Source organism: Oenanthe melanoleuca, chromosome 19 (assembly GCF_029582105.1).
Source record: "Oenanthe melanoleuca isolate GR-GAL-2019-014 chromosome 19, OMel1.0, whole genome shotgun sequence".
NCBI classification, from domain to species: Eukaryota; Metazoa; Chordata; class Aves; order Passeriformes; family Muscicapidae; genus Oenanthe; species Oenanthe melanoleuca.
This window is the reverse complement of record NC_079352.1, coordinates 2605787-2617490: the sequence shown is the minus strand read 5'-3', so window position 1 is coordinate 2617490 and position 11704 is coordinate 2605787. Positions and strand designations below refer to the sequence as shown.

The 11704-nt window shown below is 46.4% G+C and overlaps 1 protein-coding gene across 1 annotated transcript in view; it reads left to right on the top strand.

Moving 5' to 3' along the window:
* The first annotated feature begins 3 nt into the window (after positions 1–3).
* CLTC (clathrin heavy chain) overlaps positions 4–11704 on the top strand; it is a 29590-nt gene continuing 17889 nt past the window's right edge. Inside the window, exons 1-5 of the mRNA XM_056506941.1 lie at positions 4–318; positions 7650–7857; positions 9922–10190; positions 10504–10665; positions 11419–11532. Of these exons, the coding sequence (XP_056362916.1) occupies positions 277–318; positions 7650–7857; positions 9922–10190; positions 10504–10665; positions 11419–11532 (795 nt within the window). The 5' untranslated portion in view covers positions 4–276. The remainder of the gene's footprint in view (positions 319–7649; positions 7858–9921; positions 10191–10503; positions 10666–11418; positions 11533–11704) is intronic.

Sequence of the window (11704 nt, the reverse complement as noted above, 5' to 3'; positions counted from 1 at the left end):
TGTGGCAAAAAAAAAAAAAGGCCGGGGAGGGGAGGGAGGGAGTGATGCGTCCGCAAATAGTCCCTTCCGGCGGCGCATCACAGCCGCCGCTCCCATTGGCGCTGCTCGTCCGGATCCCTCCGCGCAGCCGTCCGGCGGCGGCAGGTGCGGGTATCCTTCCGCGGCGGTATCCTTCCGCCGGCGGGGGCAGCTTCCGCACGGCCCCGCTCCGCCATCGCGGCCCCGCTCTGCCCGCACCGCTGAGCCCGGCCCGGCCCGGAGCGCCCCGCCGCCGCCATGGCCCAGATCCTGCCCATCCGCTTCCAGGAGCATCTCCAGGTGGGCGCGGGGGCGGGCGGGTGGACCGGGGGAGCCGCGCCGGGCCTGCCCGCGGTGGCTCCGTGAGGGCCGGGTGTTGGCGCTGCCGGTGTCCGGCTCGGGGAGCGCTGCTGGAAGGGCCCGTCCCGGGAGGGGCCGGGCCGGGCCGGGCCGGGCATGCCGCCCTTGGCCGGGACCCGGCGGGTGGGCGAGGCTGGCGCGGTGCCCGTGCGGCCGGGCCGGGCCGGCGGGGCGCGGGCGGCTCCTCTGTCCTTACCGGGGCAGCGCTAAGGGAAATCCCGTCTGTAAAGCACTGGGGGTGAGCTGGGCGGGTGTCCGTGTGCTGCTTCATTGTATTTATTTGAATGGTGTTAAACGCTCTGTAGTTCTCCGGGCAGGCTGAACCGTTTTGCCGGCGTTCCCGCTTGTGGTGCGATGTTCTGGAAGGAGACGCGCGTGTTGCAGTGAGGTGTGGGAGCTGCTGCGGCTCCCCGCAGTGCAGCTGTGGCAGTGCAGGTGCCCAGGTGCCAGCTCTGCTGTCCGCTGGCCTCTCCCCAGCCGCACCTCTGCCTCTCATTGCACCAGAACCGCATGGTAGTAGTTTATTTCCGAGCGATTGGCCTTTAATTCCTCTAAGGTGACTTCCTGGAGGCGCTGCTAGCCCATCCCAATGCGGGGTTACCTGGCCGGAGCGCTGCAGCCGGAGCAGGGAGGGGTCTGGAGCGCTGATCCCCTTGTGCAATGGGCACTTCCTATCCGACAGGTCTGAAGGGCGAAGTGCTGCTGTTACTCAGCTCGGTCTCACTGCTGAGGAGCACTTTTTGAGGAGAATTCGTGGAATAAAAGCTATGTTGGCACACCTGGCCGAGGTTTTTTGGCAGCCTGCTGGCCTGTGGTGCCAGTGTCTGGGTGTAGTTTGTGTTCAGCTGACTGGGGCTGTGGTGGGCGCTCATGGACTTGCATGATTTACAGAGACTTTTTTCCCCTAACTGAAATGGAAAGCAGTTCATTTCTAGGCACCTTGTTAAAAGAACCAGTGCAGAATACTTATTTGAAGGTTACAGCTGTTCAGAGTGTCTGAATAAATGCTGCTTTGGTGGTTGTTTTGGTGTGTAGCTGAGCACTGAACGATTTCACTCCAATATCAGATTAAAGGCAGGCCAGAATTCACAGTTTAGGTGTCCCTGTAGTGAGCAGCACTGACAGGAGAATCTCAGGAGTTGGCCAAAGCTTCACTTCCAAGCCAGTGCCTTGTCCTGGTGGTGGCAGAGCAAGTCCTGAGGAGGTTCTGTGCACTCAGGTGAAACTCATCTCTCTGGGCAGCCCAACTCTCAATCAAGTATTGTGGCAATGCACCTCTGATGCATTATTTAAGCCCCAAACCTTGCATGTGACCCACTGCCAGGTCTCTAATGACATGAGTACTGTTACATAATGAAACTCATCTGCTTCACGCCAGAAGTGCTGGGAGCTTTCAGGCCAGTACTACAGTGGAACAGGACTGTTCTGCCTCCAGACTGATTTATCTGTTTATTTGGGGTTGAATTTGCATTTTCTCTGGCTGTATTCAGTGTGGAGCACTGGCTGAACCAGTATCTTTTACAGTTGCACACAGGGGCTGATCCTTTCTGGGATGGGTGTGCACCTCTCTGAGCCTGGCTGCTCTTGCCCTTAAAGCTGCAGTTGGTTGCAGCTGCTGAACTTCCTCATTTCACTTCATTGAAAAAAAAAAATCAGAGGAATTAGGATTCTAGGAGTTTGGAGTTTCAGAGAAATTTGGATTCTGCTGAAGTTCCTGTAAATTCTGAGAGTAGAAACGCTGATTTTGCAATGTTTTTACTGTCCAGCCTGCTCCTAGGAAATCCTCCTGGACTCAATAATACAATTTCTTGAACTGTACCTGACCCACATTGTCTAGGAAACTTGTTGTGCAACACTTGCAGGTTTGTAGTGATGCTTAATGAAAGATGAGGTACCCAACTGGAGCCTTAGCCATAAAAAGCAGGTGATGGATTTGAATGAGAAAGTTCTTGCAGGCTGTTAGTGAATCAATCAGTATACACAGTGTGATCCTAGTTCTCCACAGATTCGTTAATAGAGGTTAAGAAAAGGTCAAGTACAAAGCTTGTCCTGATGTTCAGCTTCAAGCCAGCCCATTACCTGTTGCTGTTGGCAGCTTGGCTGTGTGATTTGGGATTGAAAAGGTAGAAGCTGCAGAAACCTTGCTCCTGAATGCCTCATCTCTTGGGGGCACAGTGATTTGTACCCCAAATTGGAGCTAAAGGAGTTAACTTGCTAGGGAGGAGGGAGCTCTCTGGGGAGTGTAAAACCAAAAAGTGTTGTCAGCTTTCAGGGTTTGTTTGTCAGTCCCATGACTTGCTCTGCAATCTCAGCAGCCCCAGGTGTGCTGCCTGTTATCTCTGTGGTGTCTGTTGTACATCCCTGCCCTGCCACCAGAGAACATCAACAACAGGCTGTGCAGAAACTTTCCATGGGAATTTTCAAGGAGGAGCCTGATCCCTGTGCTATCAAAACTCATGTTATAAAACTTTATGTAGCTGCTGCCTTTCTTTTTTTTTTTTTTTCCCCAATGTGGCTATGAGGAAACAATCCACTGTGTATGTAGTGGGAGATCAGAGTTCAGTGTGTGGGATGAGTGCAAGTCTGGTTGCTCTATCCAGGCTTCAGGGATTCCTAAAATGTGCCTGTGTGTGTTTGAGGGTGAAAGTAAAACAGCTGCTTACTGTGGTGGGTCAGTGGAGCTTTTCTAAGGTGACAAGTTCTTGATGAGTGAGAAGGAACCAGACTAATTAGCAGGTGATGAGCTGTGATTGACAGTTAATTTAACTGCACTACCCTGAAAAAAAACAGTGAACTTGGACCAGGCCCACTGCTGTACCCAGTTAAGGCATTAATAAATACTCTTCTGAATGTAAATATTTTTGTAAGACAGTGTAGAGAAAACTGCCAGCTCAGGCTGTGCGCTTGATACCAGGACAGAACTGCTTTTTTTACACTAGGAAAGGGGGGTTTGTATCTATTGTTCATTGATGGAGCAAACCTGAATGGCAGCTGTGCTGTTCTGGTGTGGTGGTGCTTGCATGGCTCTTGGAATCACAGCTGTGCCGGAGAATAAAACAGGACAGCCAAGGCATCATAGAATAAAACATATAAATTCAATATTTTGCTTTAAAAATTACAAACAGCAAAATTCTTCCATATATTGTGCTGACAGTGAGTTTAATACAGCCTAAAACACTAAATCTCTGCTGTAACAGCATTAGTTTGAAGCAGTTACATTCTTTGTTGATAATGAAAGTCAGGAATTAGAAGACTGCTCTGCCTAATGCTGTTTTGGTGGAATTCTTGCTCTCTGCTTCATGGTGGAGCTAAATTCCTAAAGCCAGTGATTTTAGAGTATCCCTACAGAGGGAAAATATGTAACAGAGACTTGAAATGTCTTGTGCAGAGAGAGATTGTGTGTGTGTCAACTAATTGGATAGGAGCAATTAGTTAAGCAGTTTATGAGCTGTTCTGGGCATGTCCCTTGCAGCAGGCACTGAGGTGCAGGCCTTGGTGGCTGTGCTGATTTAGCTTCCTGCTGGGATTGGAGCTTCAGCCAGAGATAAGGAATGGGATTTGGGGTTCTGAATTTCAGCAAGTACAGCCTCAGTGCTGGGACTGAAGCTGTCCCACAGCACGTCTGGGGCTGCTGAGAGCAGGTGGTGCCTCTGCCTGCTGAGGGTGAGGCAGAAAATAGGAAGGATATAGAAGCAGGAGAGCTCTTGAATGCTAGAGAGGTCCCTTATCTGTTGAAAACACGACTTCCTAGTCTGTCACAAGCTGTGACTCTTACCTTGCACTGGTGAATATGAAGTATTTTGCCATGGACTGGCTGTGGGACTCTCAGAACTGCAGGCAGTAACTAAGAGAGCTGAACACAAATGATTTTGTGTGACTTAGGTTTGCTTTTCAGAATTTTCATGTATGGAGTTAAAAGAGCAGCTGAAGTGTAGCCTGGTGTCTGCCTTGGTCAATCAAAGCCTAGGGAAGCATGGCTTGGGACAGAGCTAATATGACTCATTGCACACTGAAGTGCTTCCCAAAAAAAAAGGGAATTTTGCAGTTTAGTGGCATTTTCCAGCTCTTTGATTTCTAGCAGCATGTAGATGAGGAGTCTCTGGGCAGGGGCTGTGCAGCTGCTTGTGGCCACAAGAGCAGTGGTTATATCCTGTTGAGTGTGAGAGTCGAGGTGAAATGTGTGCTCAGCATTTCTGTGCCCTTCCTCGTAGGCAAGGAGAAATTATCTGACAGCTAAGCAGACTGTCACAAGAAAGGGAACATTACAGGAAGGGGTCAACAAAGAGACTCCTGTCAGCACTTTTACCATTCAGTTTGATGTCCCATACATGTGACAACTTCTCTGGTTAAGTTACCAACAATGCACTTGAATTATCTTCCAGTGAAAAAAGAATTCTGGTAATCAGACATTGCCTTGCAACGTTACAATGACTCACATCTCTGCTGCTCAGATAAATACCATTACAGAATTCCATGGTTCAGCAGAGCCTGCAAGTGGCTGAAGTATCTGATCTTGGGTGAGATGAGTCCTTTGAGGTGACATCTCTGCTGAACACAAGGGTTGCTGCTGTCCCTGACAATCTGTTTCATGGTTCCACTCTAGTGGAGCAGCTATTTCACAGAACACTTTATTCCTAACAGGAGTCTGGTGTAACTGATCTTTCCAACAAATGGTGGTGTAAGATAACTCGGACTGTAAATCAGTTGCCCAAGCACAGTTAGCAAGTTCTGCTTTCATATCTGCTTAAAAGCCAAGGAAGTGGGTTTTGTAGTAAAATATAGCAATGGCTGAAATTCCTTTTTTTTTTGTTTATGAATCAGTGAAATGTAGTGGACCTAGTACAACTTCAAATATTTGGAGGTTTTTCCCTTTGTAGTAAAGAGGAGGTAGAAAATCTGCCAAAAACCCCTGTACTCCTTTAGTTGTGTAGTAAAGAGGAGGTAGAAAATCTGCCAAAAACCCCTGTACTCCTTTAGTTGTAGTTCAACTCCTGAGTTTGTACATGGAATAGTATTGAAATTTCCAGAATAAAAGCCTTCTAAGAAATATTTACTGTCATGTTTCCTAACAGTAATCTTCATCTGTGTTTGCTTTGCTTAGCTTTACAAACATGCCTGCCTCACTCACCTGAACTTCAGCCTGTTTGGGCAGGAAAACAACCTCTATCCCAGGGAATAATCTCTGCCCAGAGGTTCTGTGCAGCCAGGAAATTCACTGTTGGCTTTTCCAGCTGGGCAAGGAAGTGCCACTCTTGGCTGGTGACACTTTTGTGTAACCAAACACAGAGATTGGCACCATCAGAGTCAACGTCCTGAGCCTTGAATGTGGTTCATACCTTAGTTTGGTAAGGTGAAAAATGAAATGTTACCAGAAGGAGTCTGTGTACATAGAGACCTTGCTGATGGTTGCACCTCCATCAGAAAACTTCTCCACTTTCCTCAGAGCTCCTGTGCCAATCTTCTAAATCTTTGCAAAGAATTACCTCACCTTTGACAACAGAAGTGTAAAAAGTCTCCCAAATCCCACCTGGGGTCAGTGCCTCAGACCTGGCACTAGCAGATGGCAGTTTGCTGGTGATTAAGGTAAATCTGTCTTGCAATATCCAAGCACCTTTGATGCTGTGGTTTTGTCTAGACCTCCCTAAAAGCTCCTGCCATCTGCTTGGCCTCTGATTTGTTCTGATGACAACCTTTGGGTGTAGTGCTGTGAGTTATTGCCAGGCAGAGTGCTTGGCTCTCTGCAGCTGCCCCCTCTACCAAATTAATGAGGAAATTTAGTGCTTGATAAATGATTTGGCACTTGTTAAGCCTGCAGCCCTAGCAAAAGGAAATGCCATGTCCCAAGAAGTCACTCCAGCTCTACCAGATCCAACTCCCACATCTTCAAACCTTCCCTCCCTGCAGGGGTGTGACTGGGTTGTGTTTGACCCTGCCTAGCTCATGTACAATGCCAGGTCTAGAGGACACTGCTCAAAGTGTGAAAAGGACTTTTGAGCTTGAATCTAAAATCTTCTAAGTGGCTGGAGAATGTGTGGTCAGGTTCTGGGATGCTGGGCCTCAAACACTCAAATCTGAGTAAAAGAGTTCTGACTTGTCAAGGAGTTAGGGTTTGATTTTTATTTCTTTTAATAGCTGTCAAATGCTGTCACCTGAAAGTTTCCTGGCTTTATTATCAAAATGTTCTCTGTGTAATCTAGATCATCCATCCAAGTGACTTCTGTGAATCTTGTTAACTTGGTGTGCCATAGCTCAGATATTACTTGTTGCTCACATGTGCTGTTGGAGAGCCGGGCAAAGGGGAAGTGGAGTAAAACCCTCATTATCAGGAACTGCAAACAGGCAGGAGCAGAGCAGCTGGGGCATGGCCTCCTTGGAGCTGGTGCAGAGCACAGCTGATAAGGGCTGAGTGCTCCAAACCAGCACAATCATCCTAAAATGGCTTTGGAGGTCTCGCCCTTCTTGGGACATCTTGGGCTTGAAGGTCTTGCAGAAAGAAAAATATCAGAGTATTAGAGCTGATGGTTCTTCTAATAGTAGAAAACTGGAGTTTGTAAGGTGTGGACAAGCTGGATATCTGTGTGATATGACCATGACTTCATTTTCACTGTAAAAATGCAATAAACTTTGTTTCCCAACTTCCATCCTCCTCATACAGTAGCTTTGCAAAAGTGCTGTTAACTAAGCTGTTTTGTTGCACACAAGAAATGTGGGTATTGACAGGCTTAGGGGGCAGGCTGTGGCTCAGAGAAGGAAGTGGTTTATTGATAACTTCTGTGTTAAGCAGGGCCATGTCTGAGCTGATTTCAGTGGTGCCCAGCTCTGCCTCCTGCTGTGAGACAGGCCTGGGCTAATTGCTAGACAGGCAGCTTTTTTTAGCTGCACAGGGATAAAGATAAAGCTCAGACACCTCACGTGTGATGTTAAGCTTGGAATAGTGATAGCTGTCAAACCCAGGGGGTGAGCTCAGGGAGGAAAGCTGGTGAGAGTGAGGCTGAAGCTGCAAGTCCAGTATGGCAGGTTCAGTGTGCTTTAAACCATGTGAGGGGGCTCAGAGAATGGTTTCTTAATGGTTAAGTTGTAAATGCTTCTCCCAGAAGCCTGCTGGGCTTTGTTGGAATTGTGCAACACTGTGTGTTGTGCAGGTTTGGGGTAACATGGCTGTTTTGTCTCCAAAAAAAAGCAAAGTCTGCTATTTCCTGTGACATTCACAAAAGCTGTTTGTGGCTGTACCAAGGTAATAACCTAATGTTAAACCTTTTCTTCTCTTCCAGCTCCAAAATCTGGGCATCAACCCAGCAAACATTGGGTTCAGCACTCTGACAATGGAGTCTGACAAATTCATCTGCATCCGAGAGAAAGTAGGAGAGCAGGCTCAGGTGGTGATCATTGACATGAATGACCCCAGCAACCCAATCCGGAGACCAATTTCAGCTGACAGTGCTATCATGAACCCTGCCAGTAAAGTCATTGCATTAAAAGGTATGAAGTCCTGATCAAGGGCTGTTTGAAGTGGATGGAGAGCTTTCTGTAGAACTAGTTTATGACTGACTGAGGTCTCCCAGGTAATTTATGTGGGAGGATCCTGTAGCAATTTTCCCCAGCTTAATGGGAGCTTAAGTTGAATGCATTTTCAGTTCTTCAGGAGGCTTCCTGCCATTTTGCTGCTCATTAGGATGAGTTTGTTCCTTCAGTCCAAATGCTTGCAGCTTCTGAGCAGGGAAGCCACTTTGGAAGCCAAGTGTGGGCTTTAAGGAATTATGTTAGGGGAAAATGAGACCTGATCTAAGAGTATAAGGTCTATCAACTAAACCTTTCCTTAGAGACAGGAAAACTAAGGCTGGGAAGGGGGGAAAATATTCCTGAAGGCCTTAGTTTGGCCTTGCTGAAAGAGAGCAGTGCATATTTATTATATCAGTCAGTGATAAGAGGAGTAAAACTATGCAGGGAGGACTTGTGTGGTGAAGGAAGTACAAGGTCAGCCAGCTTGGTATCTCTGATGTTACAGAGAACAAACATTCCTCTGGAGTCTCCAGAAATGTCCATCTCTTTCCCTCAGAGGCCCAAAAAGCCTTAAGTGCAGTCATCCTAGAAATGCATGTATTTCTAATGGAAAGATTTATATGTATCCAATGTTACCTAACTTTGACTTTAATACTGTGCTACTGTTTTGTCACAACTTTAATGCTTTCTTGTGTGTGCAGATGGTGAGTTACTTCAATTGACTGTACCTAGTACCTGTTGTGTCTTATGACAAGAAAAAGCAGAATAAAATGGCTCAGATTAATGGTGCACATGGCTGAACAGTGGTGTTAAAGCAACTGAAGCCTTAAAACTCAGAGGTTTTTCACACCCTCCCAAACAAGGGAGTCCTTAAGATTCCAAAAATTAATCCACTCAAGAACCCAAAGTGTACTTAAATCATTGGGGTCTTGATACTGAGATTTTTATGGACAGGACTGACCCTTTTGACTCAAGTCTAGATTTTGCCTTGTAATACACCTTGCCTAGCATGTAGGAATGTGTTACCTGATTGTCCTCTCCCTTGACCCTAAAGCTCCAGCTGCACTAGATGTGGAAACAAACTGCTGCCTGTAGCCTGAGTAACTCTGTAGTAGAGAGATTTCTCCAAGTTGTGGAGAAACTCCTGACTCAGCATCTTGCATCAGTTGCTGAACTCATGGATTTGAACTAAACCAGTCCTTGGTGAGTGCAGGCACTTGGCCCTGTGGCACCATGACTTCCTCAAGCTGGGCTACAGTTGGTAACTGTAGCAGATATTCTGGCCTGCATCCAGTTTCATGGGATCTTCTCTATTCCTCCTGGGCTACACTTCTGTGTGCTTAAATTATTCCCTCCTCTAAGTAGTAGAACTGGTCAGAACCATTCTTATCTTCTCAACAGAAAAAATAATTTCTTAGGCCACTGTGTCATAAAAACTGGTAGAAATGACTGCAGGTGGCTGTTCAGGATGTTTGTATGCACCATTCTATGTGATTTGGAGAACTTTTCCTCTTGCCTACTAGAGCTTGTGTTGGTCACTAGATTCCTTCCCTTGCACAGTTCCTGTCAGTCTGGTTTGCAGTCAGTAGCTGTGTATCCCATTAGTGCAACCCCAAGGTTTCGGTTAATCAGCCTGAATTGCAAAAACCCTCTGCCAACCTGACTGTTCAATGTTGTGCCCTTTTAATGGTTAAAACAGATGTGGACATGGTTTTTAATGCCACTGGCACAGCTTCCCTCACAGCTCCAAAGAGCCTGAGCATGACTGTAACCTGGTTTTGATGTATGTGAAGTATCCTCCAACCCCTTTGTGTGGCTGAAGCTTTTGTTTCCTACCAACCCATTCTCTGCATCTGTTTGGTTGCTCAGTAGTGGCAAATGGGTAAAATCAGCCCTAGGAGTGTGCTCTGGTTTACAGTGAAAGCTGATCCCTGAAGGTCTGCCAGTGTAGAACAGCTTTTTCTTGAAGGAAGTCCCCAGGGTTTAATGTCCTAGTGCAGCTCTTCAGCTCTGTCACGTGGCTAACGATGCTGTGTCTTCTAGCTGGGAAAACACTGCAAATCTTCAACATTGAAATGAAGAGCAAGATGAAGGCTCACACCATGACAGATGATGTCACCTTCTGGAAGTGGATCTCTCTGAACACTGTTGCCCTCGTGACGGATAATGCAGTTTACCACTGGAGCATGGAGGGGGAGTCCCAGCCCGTGAAGATGTTTGATCGTCACTCCAGCCTTGCTGGCTGCCAGATCATCAACTACAGAACTGATGCCAAGCAGAAATGGCTCTTGCTGACTGGAATATCTGCACAGGTACTTTACCTCCAGGAAAGTGTGGGAACCCCAGAGCTTGTCTTGTTGTCTCCTTCTGCAGCAACAGGACTAATCTGTTTGTTTAATTAAATGTAAATGCTTGTCTTAATTTTCAAATAACAAACTTAAATGTAACTGAAAATCTCACATGAATATAATTGGATTTGTAATGATATTAACACTAATGCAATGTTAAGAGTCTGAAGTGATGCTATTTTAAGAGGAAGCTTGGAATAGCAGCATGTTGACCGATACTAAATGAAATTGCTGTCCCAGTGTCTGCTTTTCCTGACACTTGTTCTTTTTTGTGTAGCAAAACCGTGTAGTGGGAGCAATGCAGCTGTACTCTGTGGATAGAAAAGTGTCCCAGCCCATCGAGGGACATGCAGCCAGCTTTGCACAGTTCAAGATGGAAGGGAATGCTGAAGAATCCACTCTCTTCTGTTTTGCAGTAAGAGGGCAAGCTGGGGGTAAGGTAAGGCTTGGTTCTAAATATGCTGTAATCTTTAGTGACTCACCCTGGTTCTCTGCTTCCAGGAGAACAAGTGGTTTAATGCAAAAAGTTGCATTTAAGGAAGAAAGTGAAGGACTGTGTCAGTCTGGATATGGCACATGGTGCATGCAGAGCTTGGACTACCTGGTGTAGCAAGAATCTGTGAGTGGAGAAGTTAAGTGGCATGTCATGACCAGCCTAATTAGCTGCTTGAAACATGTGACTCTCAGCTTCACAGACTAAGCTTGAGGGAAAAGCTGTTGTAATCTTTTCTTTGATGCTGATCCCTAGTATCAGACTCAACTAATTTCCAAATTATTGGATGAAAATTTAAAAAAATGAAGCAACAGTGTTGCAAGGCTAAATATGGTCCAATGCTAAAATTACATGAGCTGCAGCAAAGCCAGAGCTAGAGTCAGAGAAATATGTTCAGAACTGTCTCTGCAGGATGTGAACCAAGTTAAAAGAGTGCATCTAAAGTAACCTAACTGAATCCTGAAATTTCCAAGTAATTAGGAGTAACTAAAGATCATATTTAACTGTTTCTCTCACCTATGGTACATGAACACCAAATGCCACACCTTTAGCCAGTGAAAATATTTAGGAAAATTAACTTAGTTTGTCTTTGCATAATTTTAGGATTAAGGCTGAGCAGCTAGAGGGTTGCTGTAATTTCATTGTTGAATCTATTGTTAAATAAATTAGATGCAAGAATTAATCTTATCTCTTTCACAGCTGCATATCATTGAGGTTGGCACACCACCCACTGGGAATCAGCCCTTTCCAAAGAAAGCTGTGGATGTCTTCTTTCCTCCTGAAGCACAAAGTGACTTTCCCGTTGCTATGCAGGTATGACAGCTGCAAACATCTCTTGGTGGATGTGACAGGAGCAGGGCAGTGGGAGCCAGCTGGTTAATGTGGACCTGAGGGTTGGCCATAAACTGGTGTGACTGGTGTGACTGCTGCTTCTGCTTCAGTAGTGGTAAAGTAAAGGTGGAGACAAGCAGCATTTGAAAAGCAG